General features: G+C 42.8%; 1 protein-coding gene and 1 pseudogene across 4 annotated transcripts in view; one reads left to right on the top strand and one right to left on the bottom strand.

Moving 5' to 3' along the window:
• Positions 1–208: 208 nt before the first annotated feature.
• On the bottom strand, positions 209–9,819 carry LOC101118244 (adenosylhomocysteinase-like; annotated as a pseudogene).
• A 234-nt stretch (positions 9,820–10,053) lies between these two features.
• ERO1B (endoplasmic reticulum oxidoreductase 1 beta) overlaps positions 10,054–22,632 on the top strand; it is a 61,114-nt gene continuing 48,535 nt past the window's right edge. For all 4 annotated transcript variants that reach the window (XM_060406741.1, XM_027962244.2, XM_060406740.1 and 1 more), the window contains exons 1-2: positions 10,054–10,330; positions 21,885–22,004. In XM_060406741.1, the coding sequence (XP_060262724.1) occupies positions 10,229–10,330; positions 21,885–22,004 (222 nt within the window). In that variant the 5' untranslated portion in view covers positions 10,054–10,228. The remainder of the gene's footprint in view (positions 10,331–21,884; positions 22,005–22,632) is intronic.

Raw genomic sequence — 22,632 nt, 5'->3', positions numbered from 1 at the left:
CCCCTGGGTCGGGAAGATCCCTTGGAAGAGGAAATGGCCACCCACTCTAGTATTCTTGCCTAGAAAATCCTATGGAGAGAGGAGTCTGGAGGGCTACAGTCCATAGGATCACAAAGAGTCAGATGGGACTGAGAGACTGAGCATGCTTGCAGGAGAGGAGGGACGCAGGTAAGGACAGCAACTGGCAGGCAAAGGGCAGGCTTGGTTCTCAGTGGTCAGGCTGGAAGGAGCCATCATGGGACACACCCAGGTACTGGGCCTGCTTCTCAGTCAGCTCGGTCAGCTTCACATTCAGCTTGCCCAGGGGGGCTTCAGCCACTGCTTTATCCAGGTTCTTGGGCAGGAAGGAGACCTCCACAGGGTGCTTATCTGGGTGGGTGCACAGCTCAGTCTCCTCCAGCACCTGGTTGGTGAAGGAGTCGCTCATCGTGAAGCTGGGGTGGCCCATGGTGCAGCCCCGGTGGACCAGCTGGCCCTTGGCCAGCCCGATGAGCAGTGCCCATTCTGCAACAAGTAGCCGTTCACCTGGGGCTTGATGTTTGCCTTCTCCACAGTACTCTCATTCAGGCACTTGATATCAGTCTCCATGTTAAAGCATCTGATTTACACACAGTGATGTAATCTTTCATCTGTTCAAAGTGTGGGTTGACGGATGATGTTGGTACAGCCAATGGTGGTAACCAAATGCTGCCCTCCTGATGGGTCTCATCCATGATGGTCACCTCACACCCCTCCATGGCGGCCTAAAGCACATTGATGGAGCTCATCTCCCCTATGATGAATTGGGCCCCGAAATCCCTTAGGGCCTGGGCACAGCCGTTGCCCTCATTGCCACTCCCCACTACCACTGCCATCTTGCCCGCGTTCATCATGTCAGGAGTCATTGACACTGGCAGCAGGCACCTTCAGGACCCCATTGATCATCATGATACAGGTTGTGGACCCGCATTGTGGTCTCTTCAGAGATGCCTCAGATGTGAGACTGGAGCTGCAGGTACTCGGTGTGGATGCAGTTGGTGAGGTTAGCACCATTGCCCAGCATCATGTTGAAGGGCACATCCCTGAAGCACAGAGTCTGCTGGAGGCACCGCAGATACTCCTCATCCGTGTCACTCTTCTGGGCATGGAATGCCAGCCTTGGCAATGGCAGCTGTTGCGTGGTCCTGGGTAGAGAAGATATCGCAGCTGGACCACTGCACCTCACCACCCAGGCAGACGTGGGTCTCACCGAGGACAGCAGTCTCCGTGGTAATGTGCAGGCAGACAGCAACATGGCGCCTTTCAGTGGCTTGGAGGCAGAGTACGTCTCCCGCACGCGCATCAGGCCTGGCAGTTCGTTCTCGGCGAGGTCCAGGGCTTTGCGTCCCCAGGCAGCCAGGCTGAAGTCAGTGGCTTTGTAAAGCAGCTTGTTGGACAGGCTGGTAGCGTTTCTCTTTCTGCAAGGAGTGGTGAATGTGGGCAAAGGGGACTGGGCCTCAGGCTGGGAACAGGAATTGGCAGGGCAGCATCGTGCAGGGTGAGAACAGAATATTTTAGGTAACATTCTAAATGTTGGTCGTCTTGCTCAAGTGGTTGTCTTGCTCCAGTGGAAGGGAATACTTGAATGTGTATATATGAGAGAATATAAAAAATAAACAAGCTACAAGGATATATTGTACAACACAGGGGATACAGCCAATGTCTTATAATAACTTTAAATGGAGTATCAGTTCAGTTCAGTCACTCAGTCTGTCCGACTCTGCGACCCCATGAATCGCAGCAAGCCAGGCCTCCCTGTCCATCACCATCTCCCAGAGTATAAAATGGGTATAATTTATTTTAAAAATGGAATCACTATGTTTTACACTCAAAACCAATAAAATATTGTAAATCAACTATACATCATTAAAAAACAAAAACCAAAGAGTTCCCTGGCAGTTCAGTGGTTAGGGCTCCGAGTTCATACTGCAAGGACATAGGTTCAATCCCTGGTTGAGGAACTAAGATCCCATATGCGAAGCATGGCATGACAAAGAAAGCAAACAAATAAATAAACAGAAACGTTCCTAAACAGAACAAAGGAAATAATACACAACAGAAACCAGCAAGTATGTGATTCTGTTAAGGCCAAATGGGATCTAAATCTGAGTCAAGATGTTGGCCAATGGGTGAGAATGATGGCGTTCAGATTCCTGCCCAACTGAGACCGGACAATCAAAACCAGACTGTACTGGGGGAAGGGGCTGTGGAAGGGAGACAGTAGGGCAGGAGGGATGGCGAGAGGAAGTGGGAATGTGGCCCCTGGAGGAGCAGCTGCACAAAGATGAAGCAGCTGACTGAACTCTATATGTAATGTATGCTTGATTGGACTCAGGTAAAAGCACTGAATTTGAAGAAACTGAACTTCTTGAGGATCCCAATGACTGGGGTTGCAGATCAACAGGAGGAAAGAACTCAGTCATTGCCGACATAGAAACACCTCCAGCAGGCACTGAATGACCACCTGGAACCATCGCTGCCGTTCCCTGTCTGCAGTCACCGTCTCCGTGACCCTGGTATCCCATTCCATTCCCTGGGGTGTTCATTTGTGCGTTATGCAAACATTCTTTCCTGGTCGTGTGCCCTGGAGCCTTTGCGGAGTGGACTGGAATAGGAGAGTGGTTGGAAGACAGACAGTGTGCCGGAAGTAACAAAGGACTTTGTGATTACACAGTCTTTTGCATTCTAGAAATTAGAGTAGGGGGGATGAAATCAGCAGAATTATGACTCTAGTTTTCCCAGTTATTTACATTTAATAGGAGTTTCCCTGATCACATAATATATGAACTTTCTAGCATAATATCATATGTTTGTTATATAAAAGAAAGTTTTATCCAAACTACGTATATCACTATGTAAACTCCTTTAGAAATGGAAATAATTCTGACTCAAGTTTATCAGCTTTAAAGCTGTTAAGTGAAATAAGTTAAGTGTCACAGCTGAATAAATATTCAAGAAAAACAATGAATGCTTTAGGTAGGCAACGAATAGCAAGCCATGGGCAGCCAAGTTCTTTTGTTTTTAGTACTTTTCATCTCTATTGTGAATTGAAAAGGGGAGGAAATGCCCACAGTAAAATTTAGAAATCCTATCATCAGGCAAAAATTCTTTTTATAGCTAAGTTACAGGTAGACATTCACTTTAAAAAATGCTGTGGCCAGTTGTTAACACAGCATTACCATCTACAAATACAGTTCTTTAAACACAACAGATTGTCATTACGCAGCAGGTTCATTAATCACAATTCAGCTTGCTATCAGGAGTGAAAATTACTGGTGTTATTAAATTTCCACCCCATTACCTTGACTTTTATTTAGAAACATTCATCAACAATCTCCTCCTTCATTAGAAGTCACAAGTTAACCAAGCCAAAAAAAAAAAAAAAAGTCATCAAAGAAGCACAATTTGATGATATATTGGAAATGCAAATACTTAGTGCAATTTGGTTAATTCACAAAGTCTCTTAAGCATTATAGTAATCTACTCCAGGCAATTCTCAAGCCTTTGCTTCAACTGTTAGCTATGGACATTTCAAAAATTGCTTGAGAAAAAAACCGAACTCTTGACATAGTAGATTTCTAGTAATTGTCTCAACCCGTCCTCTGACAACTACTCCTTCAGTTGTCTTTGTTTTTGTTTTCGCTAGTCCCCCAATACCCTCTGTTAAACGAAGTGTAATTCACTGCCTTAAAGAAAAGCTGCAGGTTTCATCTTAGTGCCTTCACCAGAAATGTTCTGGTCTAAGAAAGCCACTTTCCATCTGTCCACAGGAAAAGTTCTGGGTACCATACCCAGAACTGGTTCTCAGATAGATGTCCTCCAAGATAGATTAAGATCCTAACTCATATTAACCAATCAACAAATGTTTATCAACTGTCCATTGGAACTGAGATAGCCATTAAAGAGAACCGAGCATAAGAAGATCAAGCCCTCTACAGCTTTAGCCTCTAGATGTCTATAATATACGTATTCACAGGACAAGCTAATACAGAGCAGCAGATTGTTGGCGTTAAAATGAATGTGCTAGGTAGGAACTATCAGCATGAATGTTTGAATGTCTTATTCCTGACTACAGAGATGAGAAAATTCAGTCATCCTCTCAGAGCAGAAGTGAGATAGGCTGTGAAAAGTAGGGGAGGGAAAACAAAGCGTCCAGAGAGATGTATTTGAAAGCAAAGTGAAATCTGCAATAAACACTGGGTTGGCCCAAAATTTCATTTGGGTTTTCCCATAAGATGTTATGGAAAAACGTGAACTAACAGTTTGGTCAACCCAATATAAATATATTTTTGTGTATGGTGTAAATGTGACATTTCAAGTATAAATATTAATCTTGACTTCGCGTGTTTTGACAGTATTCATTTCAAAAGCTGAAGCACACTCAGGTCATCCATGGCTGATTGTTTGGTTCCATGAAGAACCATGGGAAACACAGTCATGACTGACTCTAGTAGGATCACCATCTACACGAAGATTGTACCTCCAGGTTAACTGCCTGCAATAATCTGTCCCAGCAAAATCAATTGTAAATTGCCATTATTTGCAATGAGAGAGTTGTACTGACTGACAGTTCTCATATTAATCGATCTGGGAGGTCCAGAAATATTTTCATCTGAGAAATGTGGTCAATTTCTCTACATCTTCAGTTCAGTTCAGTTCAGTCACTCAGTCATGTCCGACTGTCTGCGACCCCATGAACCACAGCGTGCCAGCCCTCCCTGTCCATCACCAAATCTCGCAATCTACCAAAACCCATGTCCATTGAGTCAGTGATGCCATCCAGCCATCTCATCCTCTGTCGTCCCCTTCTCCTGCCCTCAATCTTTCCCAGCATCAGAGTCTTTTCCAATGAGTCAACTTTTCACATGAGGTGGCCAAAGTACTGGAGTTTCAGCTTTAGCATCATTCCTTCCAAACAAATCCCAGGGCTGATCTCCTTCAGAATGGACTGGTTGGATCTCCTTGCAGTCCAAGGGACCCTCGAGAGTCTTCTCCAATACCACAGTTCAAAAGCATCAACTCTTCGGTGCTCAGCCTTCTTCACAGTCCAACTCTCACATCCACACATGACCACAGGAAAAACCATAGCCTTGACTAGATGGTCCTTAGTCGGCAAAGTAATGTCTCTGCTTTTGAATATACTATCTAGGTTGGTCAAAGCTTTTCTTCCAAGGAGTAAGCGTCTTTTAATTTCATGGCTGCAGTCACCATCTGCAGTGATTTTGGAGCCCCAAAATATAAAGTCTGACACTGTTTCCACTGTTTCCCCATCTATTTCCCATGAAGTGATGGGACCGGATGCCATGATCTTCGTTTTCTGAATGTTGAGCTTTAAGCCAACTTTTTCACTCTCCTCTTTCACTTTCATCAAGAGGCTTTTTAGTTCCTCTTCACTTTCTGCCATAAGGGTGGTGTCATCTGCATGGCTGAGGTGATTGATATTTCTCCTGGCAATCTTGATTCCAGCTTGTGTTTCTTCCAGTCCAGCGTTTCTCTATGTACTCTGCATAGAAGTTAAATAAGCAGGGTGACAATATACAGCCTTGACGTACTCCTTTTCCTATTTGGAACCAGTCTGTTGTTCCATGTCCAGTTCGAACTGTTGCTTCCTGACCTGCATACAGGTTTCTCAAGGGGTAGGTTAGGTGGTCTGGTACTCCCATCTCTTTCAGAATTTTCCACAGTTTCTTATGATCCACACAGTCAAAGGCTTTGGCATAGTCAATAAAGCAGAAGTAGATGTTTTTCTGGAACTCTCTTGCTTTTTGCATGATCCAGCGGATGTTGGCAATTTGATCTCTGGTTCCTCTGCCTTTTCTAAAACCAGCTTGAACATCAGGGAGTACACGGTTCATGTACTGCTGAAGCCTGGCTTGGAGAATTTTGAGCATTACTTTACTAGCATGTGAGATGAGTACAATTGTGCAGTAGTTTGAGCATTCTTTGGCATTGCCTTTCTTTGGGGTTGGAATGAAAACATCTTTTCCAGTCTTGTGGCCACTGCTGAGTTTTCCAAATTTGCTGGCATATTGAGTGCAGCACTTTCACAGCATCACCTTTCAGGATTTGAAACAGCTCAACTGGAATTCCATCACCTCCACTAGCTTTGTTCGTAGTGATGCTTTCTAAGGCCCACTTGACTTCATATTCCAAGATGCCTGGCTCTAGATTAGTGATCACATCATCATGATTATCTGGGTCGTGAAGATCTTTTTTGTACAGTTCTTCCACGACCCGGATAATCACAATGGTGTGATCACTCATCTAGAGACATTACTTTGCCAACTAAGGTCCGTCTAGTCAAGGGTATGGTTTTTCCAGTGGTCATGTATGAATGTGGGAGTTGGACTGTGAGGAAAGGTGAGCACTTAAGAATTGATGCTTTTGAACTGTGGTGTTGGAGAAGACTCTTGAGAGTCCCTTGGACTGCAAGGAGATCCAACCAGTCCATTCTGAAGGAGATCAGCCCTGGGATATGTTTGGAAGGAATGATGCTAAAGCTGAAACTCCAGTACTTTGGCCACCTCATGCGAAGAGTTGACTCATTGGAAAAGACTCTGATGCTGGGAGGGATTGGGGGCAGGAGGAGAAGGGGACGACCCAGGATGAGATGGCTGGATGGCATCACGGACTCGATGGAGGTGAGTCTGAGTGAACTCTGGGAGTTGGTGATGGACAGGGAGGCCTGGCGTGCTGCGATTCATGGGGTGGCAAAAAGTCGGACAGAACTGAGCAACTGAGCTGAACTGAATCCAGATGGTGTTAATAGGTAAAATATTACAGAAAGTACAGAAGGCATTAGTTGTTACTGTTGGTGTTCAGTCACTAAGTCCTGTCTGACTCTTCGTGACAGAAGGGATATTGTTTCTATTTCGGGGCTACCAGTGTTCTGAGGTGTGTTTTTTTGGTGTTCTAAGCTCAGGATGTCTGGAATGATTAATGAATGTGTGAATACATGCTGAGCTTAAAAAAAAAAAAAAGTATGTGCAAAGGGAGTACCTGAATAAATCCAGGACTTCGTGAAAGGGACAACTGTCAGTTTTGTCTGACCAAACATTAATTTTCCCTTCCATTAATGATTGAAGGCAGTAATACTCAATCTTCATCTGTGTTATCACCTTGTGCACATCCCACATAGTACTGTGCAGTTATCAATCAAATAGCTTTCTCCCTCTCCCCAAGGTAAACTCTAGAAAAAATTTGAATTTTGATAGGTGGGACAAAGACTAAAATGAATGGAGTTGCTCAAGCCAATGTCAGTGTCCTAGAAAAGACTACTTGGAGTCCCTGAATGCTGTCCTGATGGATTTTCCTTTCCTGAGGTATGAGCAGCAAAATCTTCCTGTGTACTAAGAACTATTCCACACTTTTATAATTTGCTGAAATTTAATTTTTTTTCAAGCTAGAGCTGGTTTTTATGGCTTACAACCAAAGGGAATTAGTGCATTCTCTTTACCTGTGTTACAACTTCCAAGCATATCAAGTAAAAACTGTTTTTGTTTTTAAGCCAGGGATGAACTAGACATGTATGGAGGCAGAAGAAAAAGGTGTTGAAGAAGAAAAGGACAGCGAGGCTGACTTCTGGGCACGTGACCTGTGTGGTAATGTTCTGCTATTGTTATCTTGAAATTCTTACTATTTTTTTTTTTTTGAGCCAGGACCTTGCATTTTCATTTTGCACTAGGCCCAGCCAGTTATGAAAGTGCTTCATATGCTGTTTATAATAGCCAGGACATGGAAACAACCTAGATGTCCATCAGCAGATGAATGGATAAGAAAGCTGTGGTACATATACACAATGGAGTATTACTCAGCCGTTAAAAAGAATTCATTTGAATCAGTTCTGATGAGATGGATGAAACTGGAGCCGATTATACAGAGTGAAGTAAGCCAGAAAGAAAAACACCAATACAGTATACTAACACATATATATGGAATTTAGAAAGATGGCAATGACGACCCTGTATGCAAGACAGCAAAAAAGACACAGATGTGTATAACGGACTTTTGGACTCAGAGGGAGAGGGAGAGGGTGGGATGATTTGGGAGAATGGCATTGTAACATGTATACTATCATGTAAGAATTGAATCGCCAGTCTATGTCTAATGCAGGATACAGCATGCTTGGGGCTGGTGCATGGGGATGACCCAGAGAGATGTTATGGGGAGGGAGGTGGGAGGGAGGTTCATGTTTGGGAACGCATGTAAGAATTAAAGATTTTAAAATTAAAAAAATCAAAAACTAAAAAAAAAAAAAGAAAGTGCTTCATATGATATAAAGCACTATGTGAAGACTGATTAATGCCCCCCCAAACATGCTCACACCCTAGTTCCCAGGTCCTGTTAAGTATGTTACCCTATGTGGCAAAAAGGACTTTGCAAATGTGATTATGTTAAGGATTTTGAGTCGGGAAGATTATTTCGGACTATCTGGTGGGCCCGAAGTAATTGCAAGGGTCCTTTACAAGACAGAGGCACCGAATTAGGGTTAGAAAGAGAAAGCATGTGATAACAGAAGCAGAGGGCGTGAAATCTGACTGTGTGATGCATGGTTATGAGCTAAGGAATGTAGGTGGCCTCTCTGTTGTTGCTCAGTCACTCAGTCGTGTCCGACTCCTTGAGACCTGTGGGCTTCAGCATGCCAGGCTTCCCTGTCCTTCACTGTTTCTCAGAGTTTGCTCACTCACGTCCATTGAGTCAATGATACCATCCAACCATCTCATCCTCCGTCTCCTCCTTCTCCTCCTGCCCTCAATCTTTCCCAGTATCAGAGTCTTTTCCAATGAGTTGGCTCTTCTAAAAAGGTGGCCAAAGATTGGAACTTCAGCTTCAGCATCAGTCCTTCCAATGAAAAGGCAAGGAAACATATTTTCCCCTAGAGAAAGCCTCTGGAAAGAATGTAGCCCTGCTGATCTTAATTGAACTCATCTCCAGAACTGTAAGATGATAAATTTGTTGTAAGTCACTAAATCTGTGGCAATTTGTTATAAAAGTGATGGGAAACCTACACACTACAATGTTACTACAAGGTCACCTTAAGGTGATGCCTTACTAGTTTACCAGAAATCAAGACTATTAATAAAACTAATAGCAGCTATTTATTGAGCATTTCTTTTGTCCTAGGACCATACTAAGCCCTTCATGTATGAAATCTTATGCAATCCTAGAACAGTGTTTGAAGTGGATATGCGTGTATTTACTTTAGAGACAGACAAACGGAGGTTCAGAGAGGTTAAGCAACTTGTCTAAAGTCACATAACCAACTAGAATGTCTTAGAGGTGGGAGCTGAACCCAGTTATCACTCCCAGTTCAACCCCATTGCCGGATTTTATATAAACCTGGGTTTGTTCCCATCCTTTAACGTGCATTATGTTTGTATGGGTCAACACAGGAGTCGGAGCATGGCCAGGGAGTCAGAGCTTGACCTGCCAGAGGACCACATCCACATCTGGGGCGTGTGAGAAGGAGGAGCCCAAGCCAACTCCGCTCGTCTCAGGTGGCTCATCTAGGCGCGGGCGATAGATGGGAGGCTACAGAAAAGCGGATGAGCCAAAGAAAGCGCCAGACACTGAAAGTCGAAGAGCCCTTGTTTCTCGTTTGCCTAGGTCGCGGGCGAATCCTGAAGCCTCGTGGCGGTGCGGGTGTCAGGGGACAACGACAGAGGGAGGGGCCCCCGCCGGGTTTCCATGAGCAACTGCCAGGCGAGGGGGCGCGGCCGGCTGTCAGCGGGAAGGGCGGGCGTTCCTTTCCACCGGCCAGCACCGCCTCTTGTTTTGAAGGCCCGCGTGGTCCCGCGTCATTGGCCGCAGTGGAGCTCAGGCTCCGGAGAGGCGGAGCGGTCTTCGCAGCCGTAACTCTCCAGTTACCCCCTCCGCCGGCCCCGCCTTCCGGCCGCCGGCGCCCCCCGGGTCGCACTGGACCACAACTCCCACAAGGCCTCGCGCTCGGAGGGGGGGGGGCGTGGCCGGGCGCAGGGGAAGCCGGGGGCGGGGCCGCCTGGGGGATGAAGTGGGGGCGCTCGACTCGTCAACCTCACTCACAGCTGCCGGGCGGCGGGGAGAGCGTCCTTCGCTTCTGGACCGGCGTGTAGACCTCTGACCCTGGAGTCTCTCGGCCGCCGGGAACCGTCCTCTTGGGTCGTCGCCCGGGCCGCCCGCCGTTTCCCGGCCCCGAGGGGCCCGGCCGGCCGCAGCGGGGGGAGAGGTCAGCATGAGCCCGGGGGTCCGGCGGGCCGGCGCAGGGCAGGGGGCAGCTACCGCGGTGCAGCTTCTCATCACCCTGAGCTTCCTCCCGAGCGTCGTCGAGGCCCAGGTGAGCCGGAATGATGGCGGTGTGGGGATCCCCGGCCGAACGGCGGCGGTGGAGGCGGCGACCGGGCCGCGACTGAGGCGCGGGCGGGCCGGGGAGGGAGCCCCGGGAGGTTTCTGACGAGCGGAAAAGCCGAGGGGCTGAAGCCCCGATCATCGAGCCCAGGAAACGCCTGCGAGCCGCTTGTGGTGTGAGGGGTGGCGACACGGGGTGATGGCAGGAAAAAGAGGAAGATGGTGACGGTCCCCTGAGGTGTTTTCATTTTTATCTTTCTGATGTTTCAGCGGCTCCGAGTGTGGCGGGAGATGGGACAGGGATGAAAACCTCTGCAGCTGTTCTGGGACGAGAGCACGCAGAGAAAAGGGGAAGCCCTCAGGGAACTCAGGGGATTGGGGGGGAGGGGGGGGGGGGGGAGTAGATGACAGACCCACCGGCCCTGCAGAAGCCAAGTCGATCGCAAGGGGGACAAGTCTGAACTTCCTTGACTTTTGGACTAGAGAGTGCCTCACCTCTCCTCTTACTCAGGACTGTTGTATTTTTACCCAGCTTGTACTCCGTCTGCTGAGTGGCGCCGCCAGGTGAGCTCAAGTACGAGGGGAGGGGGCCCGTGTCTGACCTTGTGGCTCCCTCAGCGGTGAGTGATGGCCAATAAATTAGAGTTTGGGGGTTCTTTGTGAGGCGTAGCTTACAGAAGGGTTCTCAATACGCTGGCTCTCAATAGCTTCCCAGGGTCTTTTGCCTTAATAAAGGCTTCTTTTTTTATACAGTAGAATTTGAATAGGCTTCTGCCAGGTGCTGTCTAGTCTGCACCTGCTGCAGAGTGGCAAAACTGCTAAGAGATAAAAAAAAAAACACACACACACACACAAAAAAAACCAAACAAGAAAAGGTGTCTCATGTGTTGGGACGATGAGGGTAGACATGGTTTGAAGCAATTAGTGCTGATGGTTAAGTCAAATTGAAGGTAACTCTTGCCTGGAAACTCCCATGGACTGAGGAGCCTGGTAGGCTGCAGTCCATGGGGTCGCTAAGAGTCGGACACGACTGAGCGACTTCCCGTTCACTTTTCACTTTCGTGCACTGGAGAAGGAAATGGCAACCCACTCCAGTGTTCGTGCCTGGAGAATCCCAGGGACAGGGGAGCCTGGTAGGCTGCCATCTATGGGATCGCACAGAGTCGGACATGACTGAAGTGACTTAGCAGCAACAGCATGACGGTAATCCCAAAGAAAGGCAATGCCAAAGAATGCTCAAACTACCGCACCATTGCACTCATCTCACATGCTAGTAAAGTAATGCTCAAAATTCTCCAAGCCAGGCTTCAGCAATACATGAACTGTGAACTTCCAGATGTTCAAGCTGGTTTTAGAAAAGGCAGAGGAACCAGAGATCAAATTGCCAACATCCGCTGGATCAGGGAAAAAGCAAGAGAGTTCCAGAAAAACATCTACTTCTGCTTTATTGACTATGCCAAAGCCTTAGACTGTGTGGATCACAATCAACTGTGGAAAATTCTGAAAGAGATGGGAATACCAGACCACCTAACCTGCCTCTTGAGAAACCTGTATGCAGGTCAGGAAGCAACAGTTAGAACTGGACATGGAACAACAGACTGGTTCCAAATAGGAAAAGGAGTATGTCAAGGTTGTATATTGTCACCCTGCTTATTTAACTTCTATGCAGAGTACATCATGAGAAACGCTGGACTGGAAGAAACACAAGCTGGAATCAAGATTGCCAGGAGAAATATCAATCACCTCAGCTATGCAGATGACACCACCCTTATGGCAGAAAGTGAAGAGGAGCTGAAAAGCCTCTTCATGAAAGAGGAGAGTGAAAAAATTAGCTTAAAGCTCAACATTCAGAAAAAGAAGATCATGGCATCTGGTCCCATCACTTCATGGGAAATAGATGGGGAAACAGTAGAAACAGTGTCAGACTTTATTTTGGGGGGCTCCAAAATCAGTGCAGATGGTGATTGCAGCCATGAAATTAAAAGACACTTACTCCTTGGAAGGAAAGTTATGACCAACCTAGACAGCATATTAAAAACCAGAGATATTACTTTGCTAACAAAGGTCCGTCTAGTCAAGGGTATGGTTTTTCCAGTGGTCATGTATGGATGTGAGAGTTGGACTATAAAGAAAGCTGAGCACCGAAGAATTGATGCTTTTGAACTGTGGTGCTGGAGAAGACTCTTGAGAGTCCCTGGAACTGGAAGGAGATCCAACCAGTCCATCCTAAAAGAGGCCAGTCCTGAGTGTTCATTGGAAGGAATGATGCTAAAGCTGAAGCTCCAGTACTTTGGCTACCTCATGCGAAGAGTTGACTCATTGGAAAAGACCTGATGCTGGGAGGGATTGGGGGCACGAGGAGAAGGGGATGACCCAGGATGAGATGGCTGGATGGCATCACCGACTCGATGGACGTGAGTTTGAGTGAACTCCGGGAGATGGTGATGGACAGGGAGGCCTGGCCTGCTGCGATTCATGGGGTCGCAAAGAGTCGGACACGACTGAGCAACTAAACTGAATTGAACTGATGATGGTAACAGTGCAAACATGTTTTTCTGACTTTATTCAGACACTTTTTTTCATGACCCTATGGTGTTCTGAACTCCAGAATGCCTGAATACTTAGTTTCTGTCCCCGTGTGAATATTTTCTAAATGAATAATAAAAATAAAAGGGGCAGACTTTTAGTTTGGGAGGGTGGGATGTTAAAAATGCACATTCTGTGGGCCCACTACCAACTATTCTGATTTAATGGATCTGGATGTGATCCAGGAATCAGCATTTTAAACCAGGCTTGCAAGTAAGTAATGTAGTTATCCTTTTAGCTATCTTACAACACCACTTGGAAATACTTGAAATATATACTGGCAATCTACCAGACTTATGAAAAGTATATTTTCTAAACTGTCTTTGATAAAATTATTTTCTAGTTATTAGTGGGCTATTTCTTTTTGAGTAGTGTTTACATTTAGATATTTTTCTAAAGTTCATTTTTTTCCCCTCATTTCTTTCTTTGTAGATAGTATATTTTAATTGTATACTTTCTCACCAATTTAGAAGCTTCATTTTAGGTTCCTATCACAAATTAATGTGTATTAATGTTTTATAATTGCAGATGTACTCTAAATGTTATTATATCCAAATGAATATATATGATTTAAATTTCATTATGTTCAAATGAATATATGTAGCTCAACAGTTAAGGATTTGTGCATATTCAAGGTTCAGTTCAGTTCAGTTCAGTCACTCAGTCATGTCCGACTCTGCGACTCCAGGAATTGCAGCATGCCAGGCCTCTCTGTCCATCACCAACTCCCGGAGTTCACTCAAACTCACGTCCATCGACAGTGATGCCATCCAGCCATCTCATCCTCTGTCGTCCCCTTCTCCTCCTGCCCCCATCCCTCCCAGCATCAGAGTCTTTTCCAATGAGTCAACTCTTCACATGAGGTGGCCAAAGTACTGGAGTTTCAGCTTTAGCATCATTCCTTCCAATGAACACTCAGGACTGGCCTCTTTTAAGATGGATTGGTTGGATCTCCTTGCAGTCCAAGGGACTCTCAAGAGTCTTCTCCAACACCACAGTTCAAAAGCATCAATTCTTCGGCGCTCAGCTTTCTTCACAGTCCAACTCGCATCATACATGACCACTGGAAGGTAGCATGTGCCAGAAGTCCTCAAAATTGAATACATATGGTTTTTGTTTCCAGTGGTACTTTCTTATATAGTATTCCATCATACTTCAATATGTAACATGTTTAAAAATACATTGTCTCATTTCATTTGACACATCTTTCATGCAGTGAGGTAACTGACATTCAAAGAGCTTACAGGATTAATATTACAGGTTAAGTAAGTGAAGGAGAGTATCTTTCTGGTCTGTACAGTTGCATCTCAGTATGCTTGCTTCTTTGTGGTATAGAAAGTAAAGGGAGACCCAGGAAAATACCAAGGTGGAACTAAGCCAGTTTTTTCTCTACTCTTTCATTCACTAACTTGGAAGAAAACCAGTAAAGAATAAAAGGAAGAATTAATTTTTTGAAGAATATTTCTGTTCACAAGTAAGCATTTGTACAACACATACCCCATGTTCTTGTAAATGAAATGCAAGTGTGCTTTGTATTGAGTTGGCCAAAAAGTTTATTTGAATGAACTTTTTTCCAACCTTGAGTATGATAAAACACTAGAAACAAATCATAGTGCATACAAATGATGTAACAAGTTAATCTTCCCATAAAGAAGTAGCTTCAGATTTTAAATTTTTTCTAAGTGCATTTCTGAGCTGGCAAGAAATCAAAGTATATATAAAGCCTCCCCCAACCCCCAGAATGGAAAGCCAGAATTTTGAGACTCAGTGCTGCTTCAGTGCCATTACCCTGACGACTTCCCCTTAACTCTGAAGACCTTGAGCTTCTGCTCTGACAACTGTATGGAGTCATGTAAACAAGAAATAAAACCCATGTCTGCCCAAATAGAGGGAAGTAAAAGGGGCCCTCACCATAAGCTTGGGCTCCAAAGAGCTACATCTGAAATATAAGGGGAAATGAAATCCACCACAAGTAAGGGGAAAATGAACAAACTTGCTAGGGGAAGAGGGGGAAAAACTGCCTTGAGAATTTGTAACCATGAGCTGGGAAATTCATGCTACCTGTACTGGGAAAATCTTCAAGTGGAAAATTTAATTTGTAGCAATCTCAGGTTGGTGTGCTCTGAGTTTACAGGTAAAAACAAATATCCATCCCCTCTGGAGGGCTTCCCTGTTAGCTCAATGGTAAAGAATCTCCCTGCCAATATAGGAGATGTAGGAGACATGGGTTCATCCCTGGGACAGGAAGATCCCCTGGAGAAGGAAATGGCCACACTCCAGTATTCTGACCTGGGAAATTCCATGACCAAGGAACCTGGTAGTCTACAGTCCATGGGGTTGCAAAAGAGTCAGACATGACTTAGTGATTAAACTACCACCATCACCATCCCCTCTGGAGGAATTCATTGTCTACACAGGTCCTATAGAATTTTTGAAGATAAAGTGTCAAGAAAAATAAGCTAATAGTCAAAAATCACAGAACACACAAAGGCAACATGAACGTGATATTTAGAAATACAGATTATAGAAATAGGTCTGTAATAAGCGTAGATTTTTTTCAAATAATCAGGTATTATTTAAAATCACCATGTTTAAATGGGGCTTCCCTGGTGGCTCAGACGGTAAAGTGTCTGTCTACAATGCAGGAGACTGGGTTCAATCCCTGGTTTGGGAAGATCCCCTGGAGAAGGAAATGGCAATCCACTCTAGTACTATTGCCTGGAAAATCCCATGGACAGAGGAGCCTGGTAGGGTACAGTTCATGGGTTCGCAAAGAGTTGGATACAACTGAGCGACTTCACAAGAAAATGTTAACACCTGAAGGGAAGAGATTTTTGTCTTTCTTTTCTTTTATTTCTTCTAATGTTACATCCCCAGTACTTAGGACAGTACAGGGCTTATGTTAGGCCCTCAATAAATATATTGGATAAATGAATAAATGAATGGAAAAAAGTGCAAATAAATTATTCAGAATGAAGCTCAGAAAGGTAACAGAATAGTAAATGTTATAGAGAGCTTAAGAAACATGAAGAATAAAATAAGACAGTTTAGTATGATGAGTTCCAGAGGTTAAAATAGAATAGGGAAAAAGCAATATTGATTACTATATTGAAAAAGACAACCCAATAGAAAAATGAACAAAAGATATGAACAGAAATTTTGCACAAGCAGAAAGACAAGAATTTTATAAAACATTAGAACTTTGTACCTCATTCAGTTCAGTTCAGTCGCTCAGTTGTGTCCGACTCTTTGCGACCCCATGAATCGCAGCATGCCAGGCCTCCCTGTCCATCACCATCTCCTGGAGTTCACTCAGACTCGCGTCCATCAAGTCAGTGATGCCATCCAGCCATCTCATCCTCTGTCGTCCCCTTCTCCTCCTGCCCCCAATCCCTCCCAGCATCAGAGTCTTTTCCAGTGAGTCAACTCTTCGCATGAGGTGGCCAAAGTACTGGAGCTTCAGCTTTAGCATCATTCCTTCCAAAGAATACCCAGGGTTGATCTCCTTCAGACTGGTTGGATCTCCTTGCAGTCCAAGGGACTCTCAAGAGTCTTCTCCAGCACCACAGTTCAAACGTATCAATTCTTCGGCGCTCAGCCTTCTTCACAGTCCAACTCTCACATCCATACATGACCACAGGAAAAAACATAGCCTTGACTAGGTGGACCTTAGTTGGCAAAGTAATGTCTCTGCTTTTGAATATGCTGTCTAGGTTGGTCATAACTTTCCTTCCAAGGAGTAAGCATCTTTTAATTTCATGGCTGCAGTCACCATCTGCAGTGATTTTGGAGCCCCCCAAAATAAAGTCTGACACTGTTTCCACTGTTTCCCCATCTATTTCCCATGAAGTGATGGGACCAGATGCCATGATCTTCGTTTTCTGAATGTTGAGCTTTAAGCCAACTTTTTCACTCTCCTCTTTCACTTTCATCAAGAGGCTTTTTAGTCCCTCTTCACTTTCTGCCATAAGGGTGGTGTCATCTGCATAGCTGAGGTGATTGATATTTCTCCTGGCAATCTTGATTCCAGCTTGTGTTTCTTCCAGTCCAGCGTTTCTCATGATATACTCTGCATAGAAGTTAAATAAGCAGGGTGACAATATACAGCCTTGACGTACTCCTTTTTCTATTTGGAACCACTCTGTTGTTCCATGTCCAGTTCTAACTGTTGCTTCCTGACCTGCATACAGATTTCTCAAGAGGCAGGTCAGGTGGTCTGGTATTCCCATCTCTCTCAGAATTTTCCACAGTTTCTTGTGATCCACACAGTCAAAGGCTTTGGCATAGTCAAAATAGATGAATAGCAGAAATAGGTGTTTTTCTGGAACTCTCTTGCTTTTTCCATGATCCAGCGGATGTTGACAATTTGATCTCTGGTTCCTCTGCCTTTTCTAAAACCAGCTTGAACATCAGGGAGTTCATGGTTCACATATTGCTGAAGCCTGGCTTGGAGAATTTTGAGCATTACTTTACTAGCATGTGAGATGAGTACAATTGTGCAGTAGTTTGAGCATTCTTTGGCATTGCCTTTCTTTGGGATTGGAATGAAAACTGACCTTTTCCAGTCTTGTGGCCACTGCTGAGTTTTCCAAATTTGCTGGCATATTGAGTGCAGCACTTTCACAGCATCATCTTTCAGGATTTGAAACAGCTCAACTGGAATTCCATCACCTCCACTAGCTTTGTTCGTAGTGATGCTTTCTAAGGCCCACTTGACTTCACATTCCAAGATGTCTGGCTCTAGATTAGTGATCACATCATCAAGATTATCTGGGTTGGAAGATCTTTTTTGTACAGTTCTTCCATATATTCTTGCCACCTCTTCTTAATATCTTCTGCTTCTGGTAGGTCCAAACCATTTCTGTCCCTTATCAAGCCCATCTTTGCATGAAATGTTCCCTTGGTATCTCTAATTTTCTTGAAGAGATCTCTAGTCTTTCCCATTCTGTTGTTTTCCTCTATTTCTTTGCATTGATCTCATCATTGCAAAAAAAAAAATCAGATATCCTTTACAATTTTTTCTCTGTATTTATGAACTTGGATTTGTTGTCGTTTTCTGTTTAGACTACATGTGAATGTTAGAGCATATAGTATTTATCTTTCTCTGACTTATTTCACTTAGCACAATGTCCCCAAGTTCCATCCATGTTGCAAATGGCCAGATTTTTTTTTTCCCATTACTGGCTGTATTGTGTATATATCCGACATCTTCTTTATTCATCCTTCAGTTGATACTTAGGTCACTTCCATACTTGGTTATTGTAAATAATACTGCTATGAACATGGGGCTACATATATCTTTAAGTTAGCATATTTGTTTTCTTCAGGTGAATAACAAAAAGTGAAATTGCTGGATTTTGTGGTAGTTCTATTTTAAAGTTTTTTTGTAACCTCCATACTCTTCTCCATAATAGTTGCGCCAATTTACAGTCCACCAGCAGTGCACAAGGGTTTTCTTTTCTCTACATCCTCACCAACACTTGTTACTCTGGTCTTTTTGATAATAGCCATTCTAACAGGTATGACATGATATCTCATTATAGTTTTGATTTTCATTTTCTTGATGTTGGTGATATTGAGCATCTTTTTGTGTACTTGTTGGCCATTCATATGTCTTCTTTGGAAAAATATTTAGATCCTTAAAAATATTTTCCCATTTAAAAGTACTTTTACTTATTCATTTATGTTTGGCTCTGCTGGGTCTTCATTGCTGCTCAGGCTTTTCTCTAGTTGCAGTGCCTGGGCTTCTCATCGCAGTGACTTTGCTTGTTGAAGGGCATGGGCTCTAGGGTTTTCGGTTTTGTTCAGTAGTTGTGGTGCAGGGGCCTCATTGCTCCTTTGCATGTGGGATCTTCCTAGAGTGGGGTTGAACCAGTGCCTCCTGCACTGGCAGGTGGATTCTTTACCACTGAGTCACCAGGGAAGCCTTCACTGCTGATTTTTTAATCAGGTTGTTTTTTGCTATTGAGTTATGTGAGTTCTTTATATATTTTGGATATTAACCCCTTGTTAGATATGATTTGGAAATATTTTCTTCATTTCCATAGGTTGTCTTTTCTTTTTGTTAGTGGTTTTGCTTTGCTTTACAGAAACTTTTTAGTTTGACATAGTCCTACTTGTTAATTTTTACTTTTGTTACCTTTTAATTTGGTATCAAATCCGAAAAGTCATCGCCAAGACTGATGTTAAAGAGTTTAAAATCTGTATTTTCTTCCAGTAGTTTTATGGTATCAGGTCTTATTATGTTCAAGTCTTTGATCTATTTGAGTTAATTTCAAATGCGTATGCTGTAAGGTAGTGGTACAATTTCGTTCTTTTGCATGTGGCTGTCTGTCTGGTTTCCTCAACATTGTTTGTTGAAAAGACTGTCCTTTCCCCATTGTATATTCTTGGCTCTGTTGTCATATATTAATTGACCATATATTCATGGGCTTCTTTCTGGGCTTTTTATTCTGTTTTGTTCTTCTGTGTTTGTTTTTCTGCCAGTATCATACTGTTTTGATGACTATAGGTTTGTAATTTAGTTTGAAATTGGGGCACATGATGCCTCCATCTTTGTTCTTTTTCATGATTGCTTTGACTATTCTAGGTCTTTTATGGTTCCATACAAATCTTTAGGACTGTTCTATTCTGTAAAAATGCTGTTGGAATTTTGACAGGGCTGTATTGAGTCTTTATCCTGCTTAGAGTACTAAGGACATTTTAACAATATTTTTCTAATCCATGAGAATGGAATAGTCTTCTATTTATTCAATATTTTCCATCAGTATATTATAGTTTATAGGCATTTCACCACTTGGTTTATTTTTTCCCTAGGTATTATCTTATTCTTTTTGATGTAATTGATTGTAAGTGAATTATTTCTTAATTTCTTTGTCTGATAGTTTGTTATTAGTGTATGGAAACACTGTACACTATTTTCATATATTGATTTTGTGTCCTAGAACTTGCTGAATTTATTAGTTCTAACTGTTTCAGTGAATGAAGTCTTTAGGATTTTCTGTATATATCATCTGCAAATAGAGCTTTCTTCTTCCTTTCCACTTTGGATGCCTTTTTTTTCTTTTTCCTATCTAATTTCTATTTAAAAAAACTTGGTTATACACAAAGTTTTTGTCTTAATAGTAGTCTGTAAGAGTTAGAAATAAGTACATGGTAATTTTGTATACCTTACTCCAACCCCTACCACAAATAATATGTTTGTAAATGCTGCAGTTTACTAACTAAAATCCAACAATTTAAGAAAAATTTGTAAGAATGAGCACTCACTCATTCTTACTGGGTAAAGTATTTTTCAAGCCTAAAAAGCTTTTTGGTATGTATTTTGTTTCCTTTTTCCCCCTAATATTATTTAGGGGCCTAGAGTGTAAATGGGACACATTTACACTCCCAAGGAAAAAGCATGAGACAGAAACAACTAGAAAGTTTCCATTTTTAAAATCATTCTTTGCATATATTACACCTGTGGATCACATGAATAACCTTTAACAGGCTGAATTCCATTTTTGTTTTTAAATTTTAGTTTTAATTGCGATAATTGTTTGTTCCATGCAATTGTGAGAAATAATACATAAAAATGTCATTTACCCTTTATCCAGTTTTTCCCCGGTGGTAACATTTTGTAAGGGCTTCCCAGGTGGCACAGTGGTAAAGAATCTGCCTGCTGATGCAAGAGATGCAAGATATGTGGGTTTGATCCCTGGGTCAGGAATATCCCCTGGAGTAGAAAATGGCATCCTACTCCAGTATTCTTGCCTAGGAAATCCGAAGAGGAAATCACCAGAGGAGCCTGGTGGGCTATGATCCATGGGGTCACAAAAAGTCAGACATGACTGAGCACATACACACATTTTGTAAGCATATAGTGTAATATTATAAATAGAGCACTGACATTGATGTAATCATGTATGTTCATTTCACTTGTTTCATTTGTGTATCTGTGGATTAGTTCTATACCTTTATATCACATGGTATGAGTTTGTGTGTCCACCACTGCAGTCAGGATACTGAAAAATGTCATCACTGCAAGGATCCTTTCTGCCCGTTTATAGCCACACCTACCTCCTTGCTTCCCTACTCCAACTCCCATCCCCTGCTCTAGTCCCTAAGCACTGGCAACCAGCAGTCTGGTTTCCATTTTTAAACTTTTGTCATTTCAAAAATGTTATATAAATGAAATCTTGTAGTATCTCATCTTATGGGTTTGACTTTTTTTTTATGTAGCATAATTCCATAAAGATTCATCCAAGTTGTGCATGTTAATGAGTACCATTTTTAAATTTAGCCGAAGAATGTTTTGTGGAATTTTTCGACTCTGAATTCACTTTGTAAATATTAATTTCTCTTCTTTGATTACTGTGAGTAGTCGATAAGATCATTTAATTTAAAATACAATAGACCTGGGACTAAGTCTTATGTCTACTTTGGAAAAAATTATTTTAACCTTGCTAAGTTTAATTTCCTTTTATGTAAAGTGAGAATAGTGCCATTTCATAAGGTATTTAAAGGGTAAATGTGTTAACATATGTAGTGCTCTTAGCATCTTGTCTGTTATGAAAGGGTTCCATGAATGAGAGTCTAAAAGAAAGGTACAGTTACTGTGGCAGTATTATTACAGCCTGTGATTTCTAGGTTAATCTTGGAAGTAGTTGCCTTAGTATTCCAGTGACTGTTTGGATTCTGTATATGTTAGACAAGGGTGAGAGTATTCAATACCTTTCTTTTGACCACTGAATAAGAATGTTTATTTTTTCCGAATGGGTATATGTAATCCTTCTGTTGTTTTTTCGTTTAACTGACCATTGTAAAACGTGACAGCTTTAAATGTTATGTGTCTTAATCAGCAAATACTGGCTAAGTTGAAGGCATAATTTATCTTATTACATAATAGTACAGATTTGCTAAAGTTGAAACATTAATTCACATCTTTTCTATTATATATGTGTTTTTTCCCCTAGGTCACCGGAGTCTTGGATGACTGCTTGTGTGACATTGATAGCATCGATAACTTCAACACCTTCAAAATCTTCCCCAAAATAAAGAAGCTGCAAGAACGAGACTATTTTCGTTATTACAAGGTGTGGTATAACTTGATTCCATCGGTCCTGAAGATTTGTCTATAGCTCTCTATAGAGGTGACTTTTATAACTCTTTGGAAAATCCTTTTCTTTCTTCTCAGCACTCTGTGTATATCCTTTATCACTGGACTGTATTAGCTCTTGTAGTGAAAGCCTGTTAGTCTTTTTGAACATTACGAATCTGAACTCCCTTCCTGTGTTTGGGGAATTTCTCATTGGTCAGTTTGGGTTTTCAGGCGCAAAGACTCATTCCTCTAAGATGTTGAAAATACCTGGGACTTATTTTGTCAGCCTCCCTTGGGACTTAGGTTTTGTCATCTAGACACACTTACCCAGGCTTTAAGTTGTGCAGTTGGCAGTGTTGTGTGCTATCAGTGTTAGAGGTGCAAAGTCCCAACAGATGTATTTGTTGGGTAGCTCACTGGGGGAGTGATAGAACAGCTTGAGGACATAAGCAGAACAGACTGCAGCATTGGTTCTTAAGTCTGAGAGCCCACTCTAGACCTTCACAGAATAGCCAGTGGTAGTTTAAAGGCAGTAGCGATAACACAGATTCAGCGAACGATAGTTAAAAGCCGCTGTTATACTTTTTTGCCTCTACTCTTGCTCTCAGTATTCAATTGGGTTT

Source organism: Ovis aries, chromosome 25 (genome assembly GCF_016772045.2).
Source record: "Ovis aries strain OAR_USU_Benz2616 breed Rambouillet chromosome 25, ARS-UI_Ramb_v3.0, whole genome shotgun sequence".
Taxonomy (NCBI): Eukaryota; Metazoa; Chordata; class Mammalia; order Artiodactyla; family Bovidae; genus Ovis; species Ovis aries.
Note: the sequence above shows the minus strand (reverse complement) of the source record. Positions and strands in the feature narration are given on the sequence as shown.